This window comes from Syngnathus leptorhynchus, chromosome 20 (assembly GCF_054491065.1).
Source record: "Syngnathus leptorhynchus isolate UIUO chromosome 20, UIUO_Slep, whole genome shotgun sequence".
NCBI lineage: Eukaryota > Metazoa > Chordata > Actinopteri > Syngnathiformes > Syngnathidae > Syngnathus > Syngnathus leptorhynchus.
Window position 1 is genome coordinate 2,047,089 of NC_141214.1, and position 22,624 is coordinate 2,069,712.

General features: G+C 44.3%; 3 protein-coding genes across 4 annotated transcripts; all 3 read left to right on the plus strand.

The window, feature by feature from the left end:
* Positions 1 to 1,056: 1,056 nt before the first annotated feature.
* Positions 1,057 to 4,291, plus strand: neu1 (neuraminidase 1). Its single transcript, XM_085900666.1, has 7 exons — positions 1,057 to 1,095; positions 1,190 to 1,284; positions 1,689 to 1,878; positions 1,938 to 2,200; positions 2,274 to 2,456; positions 2,956 to 3,175; positions 3,287 to 4,291. The coding sequence occupies exons 1-7, from the start codon at positions 1,068 to 1,070 to the stop codon at positions 3,505 to 3,507; spliced, it is 1,200 nt and encodes a 399-aa protein (XP_085756792.1). The 5' UTR covers positions 1,057 to 1,067; the 3' UTR covers positions 3,508 to 4,291.
* Positions 4,292 to 4,676: 385 nt separating this feature from the next.
* prrc2a (proline-rich coiled-coil 2A) lies at positions 4,677 to 16,780 on the plus strand. 2 transcript variants are annotated; one of them, XM_085900665.1, is made up of 16 exons: positions 4,677 to 4,832; positions 6,450 to 6,601; positions 7,084 to 7,261; positions 7,352 to 7,463; positions 7,566 to 7,647; positions 7,760 to 7,903; positions 7,993 to 8,234; positions 8,321 to 8,409; positions 8,511 to 8,662; positions 8,820 to 8,922; positions 8,986 to 9,157; positions 9,325 to 9,871; positions 9,965 to 10,218; positions 10,372 to 10,651; positions 10,747 to 10,969; positions 11,124 to 16,780. In XM_085900665.1, exons 2-16 carry the CDS (start codon positions 6,487 to 6,489, stop codon positions 14,146 to 14,148), a joined length of 5,718 nt encoding a protein of 1,905 aa, XP_085756791.1. In that variant the 5' UTR covers positions 4,677 to 4,832; positions 6,450 to 6,486; the 3' UTR covers positions 14,149 to 16,780. The 2 variants fall into 2 exon arrangements, with proteins under 2 accessions (XP_085756791.1, XP_085756790.1); XM_085900664.1 differs by lacking the exon at positions 4,677 to 4,832 and adding an exon at positions 4,871 to 5,028.
* A 216-nt stretch (positions 16,781 to 16,996) lies between these two features.
* On the plus strand, positions 16,997 to 21,044 carry csnk2b (casein kinase 2, beta polypeptide). Its single transcript, XM_085901445.1, has 7 exons — positions 16,997 to 17,136; positions 17,556 to 17,637; positions 17,791 to 17,893; positions 18,058 to 18,173; positions 18,456 to 18,531; positions 18,790 to 18,979; positions 19,530 to 21,044. Exons 2-7 carry the CDS (start codon positions 17,566 to 17,568, stop codon positions 19,618 to 19,620), a joined length of 648 nt encoding a protein of 215 aa, XP_085757571.1. The 5' UTR covers positions 16,997 to 17,136; positions 17,556 to 17,565; the 3' UTR covers positions 19,621 to 21,044.
* The last annotated feature ends 1,580 nt before the right edge of the window (positions 21,045 to 22,624 follow it).

Genomic DNA, 22,624 nt, shown 5'->3' on the forward strand with positions numbered 1-22,624 from the left:
TGACTACTGGAATGCTGTTCACGTTTCACCATAACATGTTGGATGGGAGAATTCGGAACACTTTGAATGAGACCTATCGTTTTTCACAATTACAGCTTGTGCTCCATTTGTATTTATTCCCTGTTTGTATTATGAGTCAATCAGATACAGAAGACTGAGAAAAGGAGTTTATTGTTTCAGACTCCAAGGATGACAAGAGGTAAAAGTAGGAAAAAGTTGCATTCAAACTCAAACTCCCTACATGCTTTAAAGAATTGGGAGTGCATCATTTTAGTCTATAAGTTGGGTCTATTGGTTTATGTTTCTTTATCAAAGAGTAAATGGCACTTGTGTTTGGTTGAGCTTTTGTTCAGCCTGTTATCTGCCCCTTTGCCTTTATTTTTACCGTTACATTGTTATAACTTTCCTCAGGTACATTGATATCCAGACAGCATTTTTAAGAGTTTGCATTTCTGTATCACCCTAAGAATCCGATATTTTTTTAACTTTAATTTGAAATCTTCTCACAAAAATTTTAAATCATTGACTATTTGGGAATTACAGTTTTTAATGCCCTTCTATTTCAAGAGCCTTAAATGTATTTAGACAAAACTCAGTTGACATCATTACTATCATTATTGCATTATTATTAGCAGTGGATTTATTGTACTTCTATTGTTTATGTCTCTAGCAAGAGGTCCTTATTTGTTTTAGGTCAATTACTGCCACCGTGTGGTCAAAGTATTTCGCAACCATTGTCAAAAAAACACTGAAAAAAAAAAAAAAGAAAAATTACTTGTTTACCTCCAGTCATCTTCTGGAGATTAGACCTGGTTATTATTTTTATTACTATTATTATGATTGTTTTATACCCAAGTAAAACATGACCAGAAATTACACATATGCAAAGTTAAAATTATGTTTATCATAATATTATTATGATTGTCACCGTGTGTGTCTGTAATTTACAAATATCCATCGATTTTTTTTTTAAACTCTTATTTAGTATGCACAAAAAGTCCTACGTCGACGCTCTATTTCCGGGTTAATGATTCCGATTTGATCATGTGACCGCCCACCTTAGTCACATGAGCCTTACTTTGCATATGATTCTGGGTCAGTGTGGAGCGGCTGAATGCTAACTTTTGTTTTTGTACATTTTGAAAGTAATTCTTGTGACATCCATATTTATGTTCTTCTCAAACACAAGAAATGGCTCTGGAAGGAAGGAAGCTTAAAACAGGAAGTGTGCTAGCGACAGCACTGTCACTACTACTTCCCGCTGTCATCATCTGCTCTGTCACGGTAAACCAGAATAACCTTTACTTGTTCGAACCAATCGTACTATTAAGCATTTACTATTATTGTCCTAATATAAAGGTTTTGATTTATCACGGGGCACTAAAAAGCAGTCACTGCTCAGTTACTACCGTACATTTATTTATGTATTTATTTATTTATTTATGTATTTATTTATGTATTTATTTATTTATTTATTTATTATATTGTTGTTGTTGGTATTATTATACTCTAATGTGCTCGAAGTGTGTTCATATAAAATGTCACTGTAATTAATGCATTAGCTTGTTAGTAATAGAATATGCCACATGAGAGAACCCCTTTTTTTTTTTTTTTGCAGAGATGTCTCAATTATTTCCTCTCAGCGTGTCCCTGCAGAATTTCTTTGATGCTTTGTTCTCTTGGTCCAGATCAAACCCCTGCTGTTTGAGGAACAGCTGTTGTGGGTGAGCGGGGTGGACGGGGAGGTGGATACGTACAGGATACCTCTGATCACCTTCACCCCCATGGGAAGTCTTCTGGCTTTTGCAGAGGCCAGGAAGGCGTCATCCAGCGATGTGGGGGCAAAGTTCATTGCCATGCGGCGGTCCACTGACAAAGGTAGAGCTGCACCCGTTATTAACCCTTAACGATGACGTGAAAAATACGATGTTCACCAGGAGCCACGTGGTCACCGACCAGCTTCATTGTCGATGATGGACTCATCAAAGATGGACTGAACCTGGGTTCGGTGGTGGTAGACGAGGAAGCCGGTTTAGTTATTCTGATCTACACGACCTGTTTCCACCTGTACAACTGTAAACCCGCTAGTACCATGATGGTGGAAACCAAGGATGACGGCCTGAGCTGGAGTACACCCAGAAACCTCTCAATAGAGCTAGGAGTCAAGAATTTTGCTCCTGGACCAGGTTCTGGCATCCAGGTAAGAGAATATAACGAGGTTGGAAAAAAGAGCTCGTTTTCTCGACTTGCAAATGTGATTGCACCCACAACAGAAACGCTATGAGCCAAACCAGGGACGTTTGGTGGTGTGCGGTCATGGAACGTTGGAAGGAGATGGTGTTTTCTGCATCCTGAGTGATGACCACGGGAAAACGTGGTTCAATGGTGCAGCGCTCAAAAGCATCCCTTACAACCAGAAGAAAAGGCCACTAGACTTTAATCCTGATGAGTGCCAGGTATGGGATCAGAATTTTTATGTTTTTTTCACTTGCAAGGAGCAGACAAACCGGAGCTGGACTTGCTCATTAGGGATAAGCGAGTTGAACATTTGGAATGTCGACCGACGAGTAAATTGAGAAGCAAGCTGAAAGGTTTGACGGTCGCCTTCCATCATTGGTGTTCACCAGGGGCTACTCAGGTTGCTGCCATGTCAGTCACCTACCTTTGGGCTTCAACTCTGAGTAGCCATCTTCACAATGGATGCTTTGAACATGGCCCACTCATATTGCATGAGGCAAATGAACCCCCCCCCCAAGATGCTACTTGCCAACAGATGTTCTTGTAAGGGTACAGTAGCCCGTTAGCTCTCTGCTCAACTTGAAAACATGAACCTGGAATGGGTTTTTCTTGGAGTCGAACAAAGCCTTCAAAGCTAGTTTATACTTATTCATGACTACATTTATGCTAGCTGGAGGTGTGGGATAAGCAGTTTCTAATCTTCTGCTTTTCCTGCAGCCATTTGAAATGACCGACGGAAGCATTGTCATCAATGTCCGAAACCAGAACAACTACCACTGCAGGTGCCGCGTGGTGGTTCGAAGCCGGGACGGCGGAATGTCCCTGCCCATAGACGACCTGTACTTTGATTATGAGCTTGTAGATCCCGCAGTAGCAGCCGGGGCCTTTCAGAAAGAGGGAGTGCTCTTCTTCACCAACCCATCCAATGCACTATCCAGTAAGTAGCTATTTTTGATGGAGCAATCCCAAGGGATGAACAATATTTCCTCTCCAAACCACATTTTTGGTGTACATTTGTGACAATGGCTTACCGAACTGTTCCCGACAGGAATTAACCTCACCTTACGTTGGTCGGTTACTGATGGTAACTCCTGGGAGAAAGAGGCTCTGCAGATTTGGCCGGGCCCAAGTGGTTACTCCTGCATTACGTCGCTGGATAGCGGCTCTGTGAATGACCGGAAACACATCTACGTTATCTTTGAGAAGGGCCTGAAAGATTACGATGAGACTGTCTCGTTTGTCAAGATCCACCTGTATGGAGGGCGGTAATGCGCATGAATACAAAGGTGAGGTTCGATTTGGAGGAGAAATGGAAACACTTACTCAGGAATGACCAAAAGTGACATTTTATTTACCCCCCCAAAAATTTTAGAATGTAAAATATATGAAATGTGAACCCCTGGACCAATATGGTCATAATTCTTTTTCCTGATCATGCTTCTATTTTTTATTACATGAAGATTGTCTTTATTGAGACAGAACAGTTTGTCAATGGCAATAAATAATTTTACACAGGATGCTTTGGGGCTGACCACCCAAGAGCCAAGGGACACTAAGAGCATGTGTTGAAAAGTGAATTATTCTTTTTTTTTTTTTCTACCATTACTTCCTGGAGTTCAATTTTCAGTCGAATTATATGAGGCTTTAATGTCGCTTAATTTTAAGTACTTTTATCCACATTACTGATACCCTGCAGTATGTAGCCTGCAATTTATTTGTTTTTTGATTTAGCCCATCTGTCTTTCATACAGTCAAGATGATTGTAACAATGTCTTTATAAAATGTAAAATAATACACGTGGCCTTTTGATGAACTACTGTACTTTGGAATCTCGGGTTATAATGGTTTACTTAAAACCATAACTATAATTTCAAAAGTGTGCATGTGTGGGTGAATGCGAGGGACCTAGAAGTCACTTCTACTTGTGATGCAATCAATGCGTGGGGAATTTCTTTTGACATCATCTTAACAATTTTGGGATTTGCACCAGTTCAAATGCCAATACCTCTCTGGTCAACAGAAATAAAAAAATAAATGGTTGTTGCCAAAATATTCACATTTGTTAAATTCTGCTTTGTATTTTCTTCTTTGTTATTTTAAGGAATGCGAGATAGTGGAAAGTTTTTGAACGTCATTGTTTTGATTACATTGAATATTGAATTTAAATGTCGCTCTTCTGTTTATTCTGATTTGTGATTGGAAACATGCTAAAATAACTGTTCTATAATACAGTATGTAAAAAAAAAAAAACTGACCATGTTTGTGGAATAGTATTTTAGTGTAAGAATGAACATGACCTGAAATACCCTGTGTTGACAGTCATTTTTTCTTTATCATTTGGATATGTTCACAACTCATTTACAAAACAGCAAAGCATTTTTTCCCGATTTGATCAACTATTATGCTCTTCTATTTTTAACATCGGACACACGTTTTTTCCGCATCAGATCCCAAACGGCTCCCATCTCACGAAATTACCCAGTAGCCTTTGACAGCTTTTTTTTTAGGTGACGCTTCGATTTCTACTTTTTCTGCCCCCCCCCCCCCTCGACCCCTGTTTTCATTTGTTTTGGGGATAAAGAAGGGGAGTACAAGTAAGCAACATCGCCTTCTTTGTATTTATCCACTCACATCTGTGACGAAAATGCTAATGCGGGGGGTGTTTGACTATGCAGGGGGAATAACGTTGCTTCGCTAGCTAGCTCTTACTGGGTCACTGTGCTAGCACTAGCAAAGCTAATCTAACCTCATTCTGCGAATCAACCTCGAGACAAGTCGGGATAAGACCAGGTCAGTGACTGGAAATAGTTTTGGAATATATACTACAACTAGTCATATATTCGTTGCGTTGTTTGGAGCGGAAATTTATTATATTGGTGGAACAGAATAGCGACGTAATTTTGTTTAGGAGCAGTTTTTTTTTCGCAGAGGAATAGACTTGGTTGTTTCTAGCTTGTTTAGCCCAGCTTGCTAATGAATGTATGTTTATCGTTTCACCAGCCATTGTGATGGGATTCAAGTACTGAACTGGATTTTATTTGACTGGATTTTTAAGTGCTTTACTCAATTATTTGAAAGTACACGTTTGATATTAGTTTATAATATGTAGAGAATACCAAACATAGCAGGTCGTTCAGTCAGTTTCAGACCGATATGTACCTTTAGCGCGAGATTTCATCATCTAATGTTTGGAAATAAGAACAATTTTATTCATCTCTACTTGTATGAGCTTTTATATATGTATTTTATTTGACTCCATGGCCAAATCGGTGTCGCGAAATGTTAACGGTAAAAGCAACCGGGCCTCTGTCCAGCGCCATTTTGTTCCGTTCCAACATAAGACTGTCAAAATTACAAGTGTTATATGATCGAAATAGCAACTGGGAACGCTCATGGAAACTGGTTAACGTGTGATTTGTCAGAAAGGCCACTTGAATGTTGACAACAGCTCCAAGTGTTAGGGCAAGTGTAGAAATGCGTTATGAAACATGAACGCAGTCCCCCTCCCAATGCAATGCGAACATGGATGGCCTTGCCAGTTAGCTCCGGCTAGCATCAGTGATAAAACTAAATCACGTTCAATCGAAGTCGTGTTATCGACTTGGGCGTTATATTAGGATTTATCTAAATTTCATGCTGTTTCTGTGTTGCACAGAAAACTGCGTTGAGGTCACAATATTAATAGGTAAAGGCCTCGATGCTGCAGAGATAGTCCAAGGCTTTGTATAGCGAGGCTGCTGGCCCCTTTTAATCCCATATAGTTGACCAGTCGTCCACGACCTAATTTTCTAATCTAATCTAGCCATTTACACACGGTACATGCATTTGGTAACACCATCGGCTGCCGGTATTGTTTTGTTATTGTGTTATATGGTGTGGCCAGCTCTTGCATCATAGATGGGGAAAAGTTGTGTGTGCTGCAAATTGATGTTGGTTTCCTTTGATTTTTTTCCCCTTTTGTTCATAATGAGTTGCCTTGCACGGAAATGTTATTGTAAACTGGTAAGGCCGGGAGTGACAGTTGAGAGTTTTAGTTTCACTTGACTTCTTTCCCTGTTGAAATGAATAGAAATAATAAATAAAATGTTAATCCCTCCAGCCCTTGTGTGCCTTTTGGCGTGCACGACAATGAAATTTACTCCTTGGCATCCCTATGCAAGCATTTCCAAATGGTTATATATCTTTTAATGAAGCGTTTCTGTATCCCACAGTCTCAGGGCTCACCATACTCGATGAGCGGACAGCGCAATGTCAGAGCGCTCTGGGCAAACTGCAAAGGGGAAGGAAGGCAAAACCAAGTATGCGTCTCTCAACCTGTTTGATACATACAAAGGAAAGAGCCTTGAAGCACAAAAGCCTGTTGGTGAGTATATTCATTTGTGTTGCATTCGTTTTTTTTGATGAAAGGTTTATCATGTGAGCTGATCCAGAGGTTTACTTGTGAACAGTCTGTTTAGTGTGCTTATTCCCTGCAGTGTATGTTTTATTTAGATCTCGCTATTTCCTTGTCAGCATAGGAAATGTATGTGATGAGATTTTTTTTTCTTCCCCCCTTTCAATCCCTGATGACAAAATGGCTGTTTGAATGAACGTAACTTCGCTTTTTCGATTCAAAACTTTTTCACTACTCCTTATGTAACCTTTCAGTTACTATTTGACATTCGTAAAATTACATTTTGCCTTTTTTTTTTTTTTTTTTTTTTTACTGTATGATTATTATTATGCCTGATATTTAATTAAACCTGAATTTCCCCTCTGGGAATCCTTCAAGTTCCCTGACATCAGTGTGGGGTGAAAATGTGGTGATTCCTGGTTCCTAACACACAACCTCTTTTGTCTTCTCAGTTCCCCCCCGCCATGGCTTGCAGTCTCTCGGTAAAGTTGCGTCTGCCCGGCGTATGCCACCCCCTGCCAATTTGCCAAGTCTGAAGGCAGAAAATAAAGGCAACGATCCCAACGTCTCACTCGTTCCCAAAGACGGCACAGGATGGGCAAGCAAACAGGAACAAGCGGACCCAAAGAGGTAAATTGCACTTGTGTACTCATTTTAAATCTGCATGTATTTTTTTCCTGCCCTCTTGCTGTAGTCTAATTTCTGTTTTGATGCTTTCAGTACCGATGCATCGTCAGCACCGCAGCCGGAACCGCAGCAGCCTGTGGCTTCACAGACGCCTGCACCGACCCGCCCGAGAACCCCACCGGCTTCAGAAGTGCCAGCAGTCACAGTACGATACGTGCATCGTAACATCAATATGCAATGCCATTTCAGGTTGTGAAAGCGTATCTTATCTTTGTGTGCGTTTGTGTGTCTGTGTCCCGCCGCTCAGACTGTGGCCCCAGCTTCAACCCAGGCCGCAGGGGCAAGGTCCTGGGCACAGGCCAGTGTTACACATGGAGTACCAGGGGATGGTGGGTCCTTTTTTGACGTATCGCTCACACATGCGCTCCCAAGAAAAGGTGTTTTATCTCACAGTTGTGTGCTTTTACAAAATCACATTCCTGTTGACATTTCTGTTTGAAGGTGGAAAGGGATCAAACCTACCGTCGCCATTCTCTCGCGAGGAATTTCCCACCCTGCAGGCGGCTGGCGACCAGGACAAAGTTGGCAGAGAACCGGGCACTGCAGATCAGTGGTATGGGCCCGGACCAAGCCTCCGCCCCCAGAGTGAGTTAACCCTTTCAATGAAATGCAAAAAGACGTGTCAGATGTATGCAGAATATTTCATTGAAATGCTGCGCCCTCCCTCCGTGTAGACGTTACAAGCTGGCGGGACGGTGGGGGCCGAGGCTTGGCACCCACCTTCTCTGGGGAGGGGGCGGCAGAGGGTGGCAACGGTGGGGCTCTGCTGATGGAAGAGGCAGCCGGGGGCCCGCCTCAAAACTCGCAGTCCCACGTGCCACCAAGGAACCCTCCCGCGGGCAGCCCCGCCTTACCCTTGCCTCAGCCTCCTGTGGGGCCTAACTTTCCGCAATTCCGAGGGATCATACCTCCATTCGTAAGTTTCCTTTTTAATTCTCTTGAGGACTGTGCCAGTGTACATAGTTTTCAATGTGACAAGTGTGTTGTCTGTTGTCCTTCTAGATGTATCCTCCATATTTACCCTTCCCGGCAAATTACGGTCCTCAAGGACCTTACAGGTTTCCGCCACCTGGTGAAGGTCCAGCTCCAAGGTATGTTCTGTAACGTATGCAGTAACGCTTTTGAAAGCTGACTGACAAACACATTGGGAGTGACATAGAAAGTTAATGTGTGGTTGTCCCACCTCTTCCAGGTTCTCTCGCTCACAGATTGGTCCTGACACCAGGCCTCAGCTTCTTTCACGAGATGCAGGTGGAGAGGTGGTCAAGCGACCCTCCATCCTAAAGCAGGATGACCTCAAGGAGCTCGATGAGCTGGACCATGATGGAGATGAAGGCTGGGCAGGTCCGACTTGGCACATTGAACATATTCAATGAACAAATATTTGTTATTGGGATTTTTAGAACCTTTGAATAGATTTAACAGTATCTAAAGTAAATATTTATTTTATGTACGCATGCATTTCTATTGAATGATTATTTGTTCTCTTTTGGTTTAACAGGGGCACACGAGGAGATTGATTACTCGGCAAAGTTGAAGTTCAGTGATGACGAAGGAGATGACGAAGGAGAAGAGGACACAATAGAGAGCAACAATGACTCAAGGTTTGTGGAAAATAATAGGAAATGTTGCTGTTATTTGAAACTAATATTGAAAATCTATTTTAGTGAGCATCAGAAATCTCACGAGGCCCCATCCGCAACCTCATGCCCTCGAGCCTCAGACAGCAGTGGAGATAACCGCCACAGCCCTGCCTCCAACACTGACGACAGCCCACAGACTTCCTCCAGCAAGCCAGGATGGGCTGAGGCTAGCCAAGGAGCACCATCCAATTACAAGGTAATTAATTGCATGCTTAACTAACATGGGCCCCAGATCCTGGAAGTAATTCATATGCGGTTTGCTTTTATTAATTTTTTTATTTAAATCTCTGCACAACCGCTTTAATTTTAATGTGAAATTAAGCTTCTTAACAGTGATGCTGATAATTCTAACACACTTTACAGGATCGGTCTCACAATCAGAGTGCATCATTGGGCTCTGGAAAAGTAGGCCACACCCAGCATCAGCCAGCAGCAGGAGGGCCTACCCCTCCTCCCCAGCCTGGATTGCTGGTCCATGGGGTCCCGGGGGACGACGAGGATGAGACATGGCGTCAGCGCAGGAAGCAATCTTCCACCGAGATCTCCGCCGCCGTGGAGCGAGCCCGTCGACGCCGCGAGGAAGAAGAACGTCGAATGGAGGAGGAGAGACGTGCAGCCTGTGCGGAAAAGTTGAAACGGCTGGATGAGAAGCAGCAGCAGCAAAGCGGTAACGCTGGCGGAAGCAGTGGTAGTAAAACACCCAGCCTAGATGGCAATTCTACGGCGGCCACAGCGGGCAGCCCTAGTCCATCCTTGTCGGCCTCTGCGTCTTCGCCCAACATTAGCCAGCCGGCTTCGCCATGCGTTGACTCTGAAGGGCCTCCTGTGCTACCTGCGCAGTCGGGCACGGGTCTTGGTGTCGGTGACAGACAACGGGCGAGCAGTAACAGCAGCTATGACTCTAACACAGGTACTTTCTCACATAATACTGACTGTTCTATATGTATTTTAACATTTAAAAAAAAAAGTAAACTATCGCTTAACAATTTTCTTTGTCATTCAGATGTGCAGCATTGTCCTCAGCCAGCCGTGACACAGCCACCGCCGCCTACGTTGGAAGTACCTTCACCGGTCGACAAAGAGGAGGCTGTCTGCACCGCTCACATACGAGCAGGAAGTGCAGGTGAAAGAGGAACGGAACCGGTGAAGACAGAGAATATCGGAGGGGGAGCAGGCCGTCAAGCAATTGTTCCTCCGGGCCAGGGTTACTCCAAGTACCAAAAGTCCCTCCCACCTCGTTTTCAGAGGCAGCAACAGGTACTCAAATTACACTGGCAATTGCTTGAATACTTAATATATATACACGTCATATAGCTAGATCTTAAACCTATAAAATTTTATGACAGTTGTCATGACCAGAATATCACAATTGTGATGACCCCCAAACTTTGGTTCATTTTATGTTAACAGGAGCAGCTATTGAAGCAGCAGCAGCAGTGGCAACAGCAGCATAGCCAGGCATCCCAAAGCCAGATCTCCCCTCAACCTCAAGCACCGCAGGGTCCTTCACCAGTTTCAACGCCCCAGCCAGGACCTGGACCTAAGCAGGGCGGACCACTGTATCAACCTGGCAACTTAGTGCGGCCACTTCCAATGAATTTTGACCCACGCTGGATGATGATGCCTTACATGGGCATGATGCAGGGCCGCCCGGCTATGGACTTCTATTCCACTGGCATGCACCCATCAGGTAAGAGAATATTTTTAATCCTTGGAAATGTATCGATTTGGATCATTCCGTTGATGTCATTTTCAACCCCCCCCCCAAAAAAAAAAAATCATCAGGGCTTATTGGACGTGAGCGGTCAGATTCCGGAGGATCTGGTTCAGAGCCCTTTGATCGACAACAGCAGCATCCAGGGCACCCTCATCGTGGTACACCTCCTATTGATCCTAAATTGGCCTGGGGAGCTGAGGTATTCCCTGGTGGAGGGGAAGGTTGTGGGATAAATCCTCCTCTGAGGCAGAGGCAGACATCAGAAGAGGACGATGTGACTAAAGGGTCCAGGTATGGGGACACAATATTGCTAAGTGCTTATTTGTTGTTTTAGGCAATATCTATTTTTTTTTTTTTTTTTTTTTTTTTTTTTTTTTTTTTTTTTAAATTACAGTCATGACAATCATTGCATATATTCCCATCTGTTCTATCTCTATTGATTTAGGAGCGACACTCCTCCACATCGCATACGAGAGGGTGGATTGGCACCCATCAAGCAGTCCAACACGAGCTCTGGGCCATCAAACCAGACGCCGCCTCCTGTCAATGCGCCGAGCGGCAGCCACCCCCCACATCATTACATGAGTGGGAGAGGCAACTACAACAACTTTACTGAGCAAGGCGCAAGGATCACCTCGCACCAACAGCAGCAGCAACAACGAGGCGGTGAAAGGGGAACCCACTCCCATGGCTTCGCCCATCAGGATGATGTCCAAGCTCGGGGATCACAGCCAGGCCAGCTTTGGGGGCCCCCACACCCTCATTACGATCGTAACGGCCGCGCAGAGCTCCCTAATGTAGAAGGCAACGCCCACCTCCACCATCATCACAATCACCACCCTCAGCAGCCCCACTATACTGTCCAACCACATAAGCTGGAGAACAGCCATGACAGGGTAGCTGAGGGCCCTCCGAAGAAGACCAACCCTTCTCCCCCACTCCACCAGCCCTCCCTGTCATCTTCATGCTCCTCATCTTCCTCCTCTGCTTCTAACAGGGAAGATGGCAATGTAAAGACCACTTTGCATCATCATTCTCACAGAGAAGGTGAAGCCGGTGTCGGGCATCATCTCGGTGAAAGAGGTAATGCCGGCAGTGGCGGTCATGTAAAACATGAGAAAACAGGCACTGCGTATGCGCCACATGCTTCCGTGGCCTCAAGCCCGCCTCCTGCTCAACAGGGCGGTCACTCTCAGCCCCAGCACCATCCCCATCCAAGGTCAAACCAAAGAGGGGGGCGGGATCATAAAACCGAGACCCAGTGGGGCCCTCGACCTGGCAGCACCAATGCAGGTGGGGCTTCCTCTCATGGAAGGAGAGCCAACAATGCAGGAAGCGGGAACCATTCCCGTGGTGCGGATGACGCCGCCCACGCTTTGTCGGAGCACAAGCCCGCCGGCCAGGCCTTACCAAACAAAAGGGCGGGTCCAATCAAGAAGCCAATGATGAAAGAGATAAAGAAAGAGGGAGAAGTTGAGGGAGGAGAGAAATCAAGCCAAGGTTATGTGAAGGAGAAAGAGAAGGATGGTGGCCAAGCCGCCGCAGTAAAGCAAGATGCCTCCGCGTCAGCTCCATCAGGCAAAGAAGAGCCAGCTGTGACAATTAAACCCAGGAATGGCGGCAAAGAACGGCCGCCTGGAGGAGGTGGCGGTGGCTCAGGGAGAGGACCTAAAGAGGCAGACGCCACCTCTTCGGGATTTTCAGGATCCTCTTCACGTAGGGACAGAGACCGTTCTTTTGAGAGAAGAGCCAGCAATTCCCATAATCACGGAGTCCCCACCAAAGCCACCAGGGGCACTCGCGGGCGAGGCGGCGAGTTTTACGGCCGTGGTCGAGGTTTCAGGGGCACCTACACAGCCACCGCCGGGCCCGGTGGTGGCAACCGTGGCAGAATGGCCAGCAGGAGCGGCAGAGACTATCGCACATCTGTTGCGGTTGGCCACCATCGCGATCCAAAGGGCGACGGCCCCGGCGGTCGGCACGGTCAGGAGCGGCCTCGTCACAACCCGGCCAGGGCCAGGAATCGAAGCGAAACGCGCAGCGAGGGCTCAGAGTATGAAGAAATCCCCAAGAGGAGGAGGGAGAGGGGCTCAGAGACAGGCAGCGAGAGTGGGGCAAGTGACCCCGGCCAGTCGGACAAGGATGACACCCACAAAGCCAACACCAAGAATGGCACGGATAATACCAAGACCACTACTAGCGGCAACGTTTCCTCTGCACCACCAAGAGGGACACAGGCCCGGGTTTTCACCCCTAGGGGCGTGCCGTCAAGAAGGGGCAGGGGCGGTGGTAGTGGAGGAGGAAACATCTACAGGAATAGTGGCAATGTTGGAGGACCGGCTGGGGGACACAGGGGTGCCCCTGGTTCGGCTTCTCACGGGGGACCCTCAAGGCAGCCAAACCCGGCACGAAGGCAACAAGCCCCGTCGCAAACCTCAGGCCACAAGGACTTGGGCAGAGGAGGGCCTCCTTTGGAGAAGAAGGAGAAGACGGCCGATGGACATCAAGCTCCAAGCCACGGATCCAATCCACCCCAGACCTCGTTGTTGGCTGCGGCTCCTACCGCTCAAGCATCCGCTGACAACGGAGCTGTTCTGGCCCAGCAAGCTTCAACCAACCCTGCGTCGATCACTGGCGGGCCCAATCCAGTGCCTCCTCCCACTAATCGCGGGTTCCCTCCCAGTGGCTTCGAGCGACCCAAGCGGCGGCGTCACATGCGTTCCCAGCATCAGCAGGACAAGCCGCCTCGCTTCCGGAGGCTGAAGGAGAGAGAGAATGCCGCGCGGATCAACGGCGGAGTGGGGGTGATTGGAGGAGGACGGCCCTCCTCCCCTTCCGTTAATTCGGTTCAGGACAGTAATGGAACCGCCGTCACGACGACGCTGATCGGTAACGCCCAGAACGCCAACCACAGCACCGCGCTTTCAGCTAACAATAACAGCGGCGGCGGGCACCTCGGGAACGCAAACAGCCACCACCACCATCAGCACTTCAACCAGAGCGGCACGGGACCCGCCCACCCCCAGCACCACCACAGCCACGGAGCCAAGTCCCCCGACTTCACCAACCAGAACTCAGACCAGGCCAACGAGGAGTGGGAGACGGCGTCCGAGAGCAGCGATTTCACCGAGTTCCGTGACAAAGAGGGAGGAGGCAAACCGTATTCTTCCCATCATCAGCAGCAACAGCATCACCACCACATGGGGGGGAAAGGAGGCGGAGGTGGCGGCGGCGGCGGGGGAGGAGGCGCTGTGGAGCGAGAGATGGCGGGGAAGGAGCCTCAAGCTAATAAAAGGAGCTTTTCCAGCCAGCGTCCTAGCATGGAACGGCAAAACCGGAGGGTCAACGTCGGAGGAGGCAGAGGCCCTCGAGGTATACCCGGCGGCGGCGGCTCGGGCGGGACAGGAAACGGAGGCGGCAACCGTGGAGAAAAGCGGGGCAACTGGCCCTCCCCGAAAAATAGGAAGTGATGGAATATTTCAAAAACATTTCGGCCAAACTGCACTCACTTCCAACTCAACTCTTCCTTTTTCTTTTTTTTTTCTTTTTTTTTCTTTTTTAACCCTGTTTTGATTGTTTCATGTTTGCACCCCTAAACATATTGTACAGTATAAGGACATGCTATTCTACATTGGTCAACTTTCGCATCTGTCCACCGTCCTTGTACATTTTCTCCGTTGGGTTTCCATCTTACTTGCCGTTCTTCACCTTGAAAAATCCCCCTCCCCTGCCCCCGGGTGGATGGATATAACACGCATGTAATTCTGCATCGAATTGTTTTAAATTGGGGCGCGGTTCACACATACAAGCACAATGACATCTTCAAATTTGTGTGAATCATGTGGATGTAAAAATGATTGTGGGAGTGAATTGGCAAAAACATGAAATTGGGCAAACTTTTATATTCATGTACGTGTGTATATTTCTACCACACTTTGGCCTTTGGTGGTGTACAGTAGTCAGTCCAGTTCTGCACGACTTGCAGCTTCATCTTAATAAGAACAGTACCAGTGTATCATACAAGTGTCACGTTATTTGTTTTCAGGGGAGTTGTGTCAATTCTGTTTTAGCCACCCAAGAGATGATCGTTCGGTGTGTGTGTGTGCGCGTGGAGTGTGAATGTGTTTTTGGTTTTTTTTTTTTTTTTTTTTTTACAAAGTGGATTGTTACCAGCCCTCTATCTCTAATTGACTTTTTCTTTGGCTCCCAGGTATGAACCTTTACGTTTTCGTAACTGTGATAGGACCCGTGTACTACTGTTCTACGTCACTAGTTTGGTTTTTTTATATCATTGTCCTGTTGCTTGTGTAAATGCAGGGTTTTTTTTTTTTCTTTTTCAGGCTTTTGTGTCAATCCGCTTTGGCGTTTCATTTAAATTGATCAGTCTTTTTTTTCTTCTTTTTCTTCTTCTTCTCCCCTCCCCAGACAATAAATGGCTTTTTCAGCCTCACCGTAGCATCCTTGTTACCTGCAGAATTTATCTGCACACTGCAAAAATACTCCTCGATGGACAATAGTTTTCCTCTCATTCACAAATTTGGTTCATCCGACTCCCTTAGTAATTTGCCGACTTTATTTCCCACGTTGAAATTTTTTATATGAAAGAATTCTCCTTTCAAAGTGGAATGTCTATTCTGTTAACAATTAATTGAGTTAAAAAACAAAAAACAAATGGGTCATTCGAGAAGATGTTTTCACAAATTGCCACTTGGTTCAATTGTAATTGCTTTATTTTGTAACAAGCACTCCTTGTAGTATAAAACCAATTGTTTGCTGTTTTTCTTTTGTTTTTTCATTTCGTCGAGCAAGTTTTATGTGATGCAACAAATGACCGGTGCTCTGTCTGGGCCCAGAGTACAAAGATCTAGATGGAGTATTACATTTCCTCTGCTGTTTGTGCATGCTGTGATGCACCCTGTGCTATTCCTATCGGGATTTATCACTGCAACAAGGAGTACCAGAAGCTCCTTTATCTGACGGGAGGGGTTTTTCAAAGTTTGTGCTCTCAGGATGGCTGTTCAGGGGGAAGCTAAATCATCCCAGTCACCTGTTACGGATTACAAGCAGGCTGTGTTGGGAAAATATTGGATTTGTAACACTTGTAGAGACACGCAGTAGACAAAACCTGCACAGTTTGGAGACTAGGTGGACTTAAGTACTCCTCTGCATCCATTCACTGCTGTAAGTTGGGGTTTTGTTTGTTTACTGACAGTAACAGTTTAACGGGGATGTTGCAAGTAGGGCATTTGGTGATTTGTGAGAGTGCGTGCGTGCGTGCGTGCGATGTTTGGTGTGTGTGTGTGTGTGTGCGTGCGTGCGTGCGTGCGTGCGTGCGTGCGATTTCTGCTATCTATATTGTAACGGGAACGGCATGGACCAGAGGCGAATGAGAACGGCGAGCGCTTTCTGCCTTGTTTGCCCACACTTGATTGAACCAATGTTATCAAATCTGCTGCTTTAAAAAAAAAAAAAAAAAAAAAAAGTGATGCGTTCAGTTCTGCATCCATCCGTACGTACATGAATCATCCAAATGAGCGAGAATCACTCTTTTATTTGTGTTTGTTCAGTACAGCTGCAGCAGCAGCAGCAGCAGGCAAGCGATGCATCTTTCCACTTGGAACTTAACTCGGAGCATGAATACACAGCCACGTGTGCAGCCTGCCTTGCCTGTCACTGGTTTTTGCATCGCTAGCTGTTCGATGAAGACGGGCTCAGAGTCCTCCATCCCTCTTAAGTCTGATATTGATGTGCACATTGTATGTACCCATGCTAAAAGAAAAAAAAAAAGTAGTGTACGTATTGAAATTACTCAAACGATTGTACTGTTTCCAGCATTACCAAGGTACCTGGAGTGGTCCATTATGTTTTAGAATTTATGTTTTTATTAATGGAGCCGTAATATATGCATATGTATGTATATTGGTATGTATCTTAAGTTTTGTCGACCCCAACTTACATTCCCACCAACAAATGTTGCCATTTTTAGTTCAAGGGAGCAATGTACAAGCAGAGAAGTGTCTTATTATAATAAAAGTTATACAGAGAAGGCAAAGTTAAATAAACTACTTTTGATTGAATGGAAATATGGAGTTACATGTGTTATTACTTCCATTTAACCATTTTGTGCCGATTAGACACATATCTTTTTATCTCATTGACAGCAGCGTTAAACTCGCAAAACAGGACTACCTTTTTTGTAGTACAGGTCAATAGATACGCATAACAAAAGCTCAGCGAATTAATTATCATATACATGTCATGACATCACAGCTTTATTTCAAATCTGTAGTACTCGTACTCGCCGCTATGTGGCAGCAGTGCTCATTTAATCTGTACCGGAAGTAGAGGAAGAACCTCCTGAGCTAGGAGCTGGTGTCCATTTTATTTAAAGCCGATAGCTTGCTACGTTGTTTTGACTTGTCGCGTTTGTCAGCTACATAAAAACGTTACCAAACTGGGTAAGCTAACATAAATGGTTGCATATCTATACCGAGACGTTGAAAACGTACTCTCACGTATTCACGGAAATGATAAACTCTTCCGAGGACTGCAACGATGCACCATATTAATTGAGCTCTATTGCTAGTTCATGTTAGCATCATAAGCTAGCGCTGGCTAACTGTAGTGTAGAAATGCCTGATAAATTCAAGATTGCACGCTAAAATTAAATTGCATTGGATCTCAGATTATGTTCTTCTTGCTTATTATAGCGACGTGGTGATTACAGTGGCGAAAACATAACTAACTCGTCAATTAGCTTAGCCTCAAACCCGAGCTCGTCAGCATTCCTGAAATAACATTTTGAATCCGCATCTGTGTTGCTTCATAAATATGTACACTTACACATTTGAAGATATTAATACTGCTTGCACTTTAGGGCTTCGGAGATGAGCAGTTCAGAGGAAGTGTCATGGATCTCCTGGTTCTGTGGATTAAGGGGGAATGAATTTTTCTGCGAGGTATGATTATTTCAATTAAGTGAGTTTATTTTTTTAATGATGATTATTTATTTAGTTCCCATATTGATGAATTTACCAAAGCATTGAATGTCAAGTGGTTGTCCTTCATCAAACAAAACATTTCCCACACTTAAACTCAAATGTTTGTCTCAGGTGGATGAAGACTATATCCAGGACAAATTCAACTTGACGGGCCTCAACGAGCAAGTCCCCCACTACCGTCAAGCTCTAGACATGATTTTGGACCTTGAACCAGGTGCTTTGTTGTAATGTTCCTAACTCTTAATATACTATGTTGTAATTAGTTTTCATTGAACCCCTGGACTTATTTTACTTCCAATACTCTCTTAAGTGTCTGAATGAATGAATAGAAGCGTTCTCTTATTGCGCCGTTTCTTCTAACTACCAATGTGTTTGCAGATGAGGAGCTGGAAGACAATCCCAACCAGAGCGACCTGATTGAGCAGGCAGCTGAGATGCTGTACGGCCTTATCCACGCACGTTACATCCTCACCAACCGAGGCATTGCGCAAATGGTACGTGCCGAAGCGTCGTCGGAGAACTCCACGAGCCATTTTTTCCATTTTGTCCTTCTCGATGAGATGGAACGTTATTAAAAGCATGTGGGGATGCCAGCTCTGAGTGAACATTACCTGAGAGGAAGTGAGAGATGGATCAAATTGATTTGGATAATGGCTTTCAAAATGTAGGTGTCCCATTCTTGATGTTGGTAAATCTTCAGGATGTTTCGCTATATATAATGACCCCGACCGATTCCACAACAATGCTGATTGTCTTCACTTCCTGTTTTGTTTTAGTTGGAGAAGTATCAGCAGGGGGACTTTGGCTACTGTCCTCGTGTCTATTGTGAGAATCAGACTATGCTTCCCATTGGTGAGTAAACAAAACAATGGATTATTTTGCCTGCATTTATTTTGGTAGTGTCATGAATAAATTGCAGTCCATACTAGTAAGGTTTTGGCATCGTTTCTGCCGTCTATCAGTTAGTTGCGGAGAGGCAAAATCTCGCTCAAATGCTATTTGACCACACCGAGCCAGTCGGTCATTGGTTTTCGTAGCAGCGTGATCTTGTCAAAACGTAGAAAGCGTCGGGTCCGATTTCCGCTTTTCATTGTCTGGCGTCCTCCACAGGCCTGTCAGACATCCCAGGAGAGGCCATGGTGAAACTCTACTGCCCTAAATGCATGGACGTCTACACACCCAAATCATCCAGGCACCACCACACGGACGGAGCCTACTTTGGCACCGGCTTCCCCCACATGTTGTTCATGGTTCACCCCGAGAACAGGCCCAAGAGACCCGCCAATCAGTTTGTCCCAAGGTAAGTAGAGTGGCTTTACTTTCCTTGTATTACACACAGAGTTAATGAAGACTAAATAAGAGGACTAAGAATAGAATAGGACATTTCTGGGATCAAAAAAAAAAAAAAAAAAAAAAGCCCAAATAAGTCACATTGTTGTCTAAGCCGCAGGGGTTCAAACACAAAGATTTTTGTTGTTGTATTTATGTATTCTTCATTTTTAAATGCTAAACACGAGTTGCACTTATAAACCAAGCTAACGTGGTTTGCCTCAAGTTTATTACTGTTCTGACTCATTGTCAAATCACTTTTAGAGCAGAGAGACAGCAAACATAAGAAACCTATGATGAAGGGAAGGGAAGGGAAGGCACACCCCTCCCTAAGAGCAAATAGATTAAATGCACTTGAGTTGGCAGCGCCCCATCCATTTCAGCCCTAACGCTTTTGTTGCGTGCTGCTAGCAGGCTTTTGTTTAACACATTTTTGCCGTTACTTGGCAAAAGCAAACAAGCGTTTCATCCAATGCTCAAGGATGTTTGTCGCCCTCTTCGCCCCTCCCATGTCTCTTCAGGCTTTACGGGTTCAAGATCCACCCAATGGCCTACCAGCTGCAGCTGCAAGCAGCTTCCAGCTTCAAGAGTCCCGTCAAAGCCATCCGCTAGCGTAGCGGACCAGACAACAAAGGTCATTGAGAAAAAAAGAAAAAAGGCGAGGGGTCACCTGTGTTTACCAAAATGTTCCACAAATGACCCCTCCCGGCTCTGAAGACTGTATTATTTGGGGGTTTAGATTAAAGCAAATGAAATCAACATGTAATAATTATGATTCTGAGTGTGAGCGAGCGATACGTGAATGCACAGCCATAGTCTTCATCACATAAATGTGTATCCAGTCCACAAAACGTTGGGGATATTCCGCTTTGGGCTGGGATTTCAGGATCAATTGTAAATGCACCGCAACCTTTACAGGTGAACTTAAGTAACCTTTTGAATGCACACGTCCGACTGTTCAACGCTTCACTTCTTTTTGCAGTTGACCTGTAAAAGTTAACGTGCATTTGAGCTTTTTTCCTAAAATGACACACCCAAGCTTAATGTCCTTCACTTTTTGTGAGTCGTTTTGGTTATTTGGTATCCTATGTACTCTCTTTACCAAACTGATGTGCCAAAAAAGAAAGTCTGTTTCCAAATAATAATAATAATAAAAAAAAAAAAAAGAAGTTGGCACAGTTTGGTAAAGATTCACTGGTGGTCCGCTCCTCAGTAAACCCCACAAACATGGCTGCCAGCAATTTAAAGATAGTATAGTAAGTGATTTATTTTTTGCCGTATTACTGGTTCATGCAGATGTTTGCTGTTGTGCCGTCAAAATGAAATATCTGCTTCAAGGGTTAGAGAGAGAAATGATTAGTGTGCTTCTACTGTTAGGGAAGACATTGTAAAAACAAACAATGCTAGCTGTCAGTAAATGTATTCCCCAAGATTCCTCAAACCTACCATCCCGCATCTTGTAATTTACATTGTTTTAATTTTTTTTTTTTTTTTTTTTATTATTATATTTGAATGAAGCCACCATTTGGAAACCAGCAGGAAATGGCTTGCACAAACAGATGCTTTTATCTTGGGTGCTGTATTTCAATTTTTTTTGCTAAACAAATAGTGTAGAATGATTTTTGAAATCTATTCTACTAAACAATCCCGGATGCGCTACCTCTTTTCCACCAGTTTCCAGCTTTTTCAACAAAACATCACAATAAAAACAAAAGCTATTTTCTTCCAAAAAGAAGGTAGTGAAGACACTGCACTGATTTCACTGCTGCAACTTGATTTGTTTTTTCGGGTTAGCAATAGGCAAGATCACCAGCTGCCATTTGAGTTTTCTCCCAAAACATTGAGGCAAACGCTTGTTATTTCCCCTCCTCGCTCTTCCTTTCTCCTTTTGGGTTGGAATTTTTCAAGTTTCACTTCACACAAATGACTCCCTATTTGTGTCCACACTTGAACTCTTGTTTGTTGTTTTTCTCTGTGCAACTTGAGAAGGGTGAACCAGATTCTGAAATCTCAATAAAAGTTGATTCTTCTTTTCATACGTTTTGTCCCTACTTCTTCAATGTCCTCTTTTTTTTTTTTTTTTTTTTTAATCCATCACAACCAAGGTTTCTTTCATGAGTGTATGAGATGGGATTTCCCTGTGTGGCAAAGTTCTGTCACATTTTCCAGGGGGGGAGAATGACTCCAGCTAAACCTCAAAGCACTTTCGGAGCAGCCTGGCTTTCCAACTACTTCTTTTTGGGGGCGACGGCTCTTACCAAGAGGATTCCCCTCTCCAGTGAAGCAAGAGAAAAATGGTTTGAAAGGGTGTTTTTTTTTTTTTCCATTTATTTCCAGACGATCCCAAAATGTGGTTCTGATACTGTATTTAAGTGCATTCCTCAGATGTAATCACTGTGATGGAATCAAGATAATTTTTCCCTCTCTCTTACGCTTTATTTCCAAGTCACATTGACAAACAGTGAGGCATTTTACCATCTTAAGCAGTCTCACCCTTAGCAAATAATCCCAAGAAGATGAGAGTTCTTACATAATGTCGGAGAGTAGATACAAAATAGTTTCCTCAACACAAAAGTGGAGTGTCATGTGGACAAACAAACAAATGTGAAGGACCCCATCACTATTTGAGCCAAGACTCAGCTTGTCAGTCATTGACTAAATGTTTGGGCGTGACGCACACACACGCACTTAGAAGACAAACATAGTCAGGCAAGACCAGGCCTGCTCGTGGGACTTATTACACAAACTTTTGAGATTGAATACCAGCCTGTTAACCGGATTCTTTTATGAAAATATACAGAAATGCAACAATTAAATACGACTAAAGAAGAATTCAAGATATTCTGCCACACGCTCATTCATTTCAATGCTGCTTATTCTGGTATGCGTGTTTTGTCCACAAGAGGGCAGCATCGAAGTTGCAAATCATATAGCAGCAGGGTGTGTCCTACTTCAAACTCAAGTTGGATTCATATAGACATTCTTTTAATGAAAAATGACAATATATTCTATTTTCCAAAGTAGTACATTGCTTTATTAAAACTCATGACGCATATGAGTAAGTTTAAATGTCTTGAAGTGTGTACATTAACTCAACAAAACAATATTGTGGTTCCTGTGCAAACATGATTCACTCCTCTGAGTCACTATTTGAAAAAAAAGAAATGAAAAAAAATGGGAGTGTAAATATGTTATATGTTCCATTCAATCAACCGGCACCTTGTCCAAGCTGTACTTTGCCTCTCTCCCAAAGACAGCTGGGATAGGCTCTTCCAGCTCAAATGTTACAAAAGCATGAATTTGACCCCGAAATTGATATTTTGTATATTTTCATGATTGCTGGCTGATAGTCTTCAGGAGTTTTGGGATGCACTATTAACTGAATAAGGCTGAGCAAGAGGTGTTGTTTTGTTCAAATGTCATTTGCACATAACATGATCGAGTTAACCCTATTGTTTGGGTTCAAAACATCCCCCCCCCCCTGTTATGTGATACACACCGACTACACCACCTGACCAAGCCCTCCTTCGCATAAAACACTGCATGCACATTGTTGTCTGCTTAGTCACATGTTTTGCACAAATTGCATCCAATGTAACTGTATTTGATCAGAAAT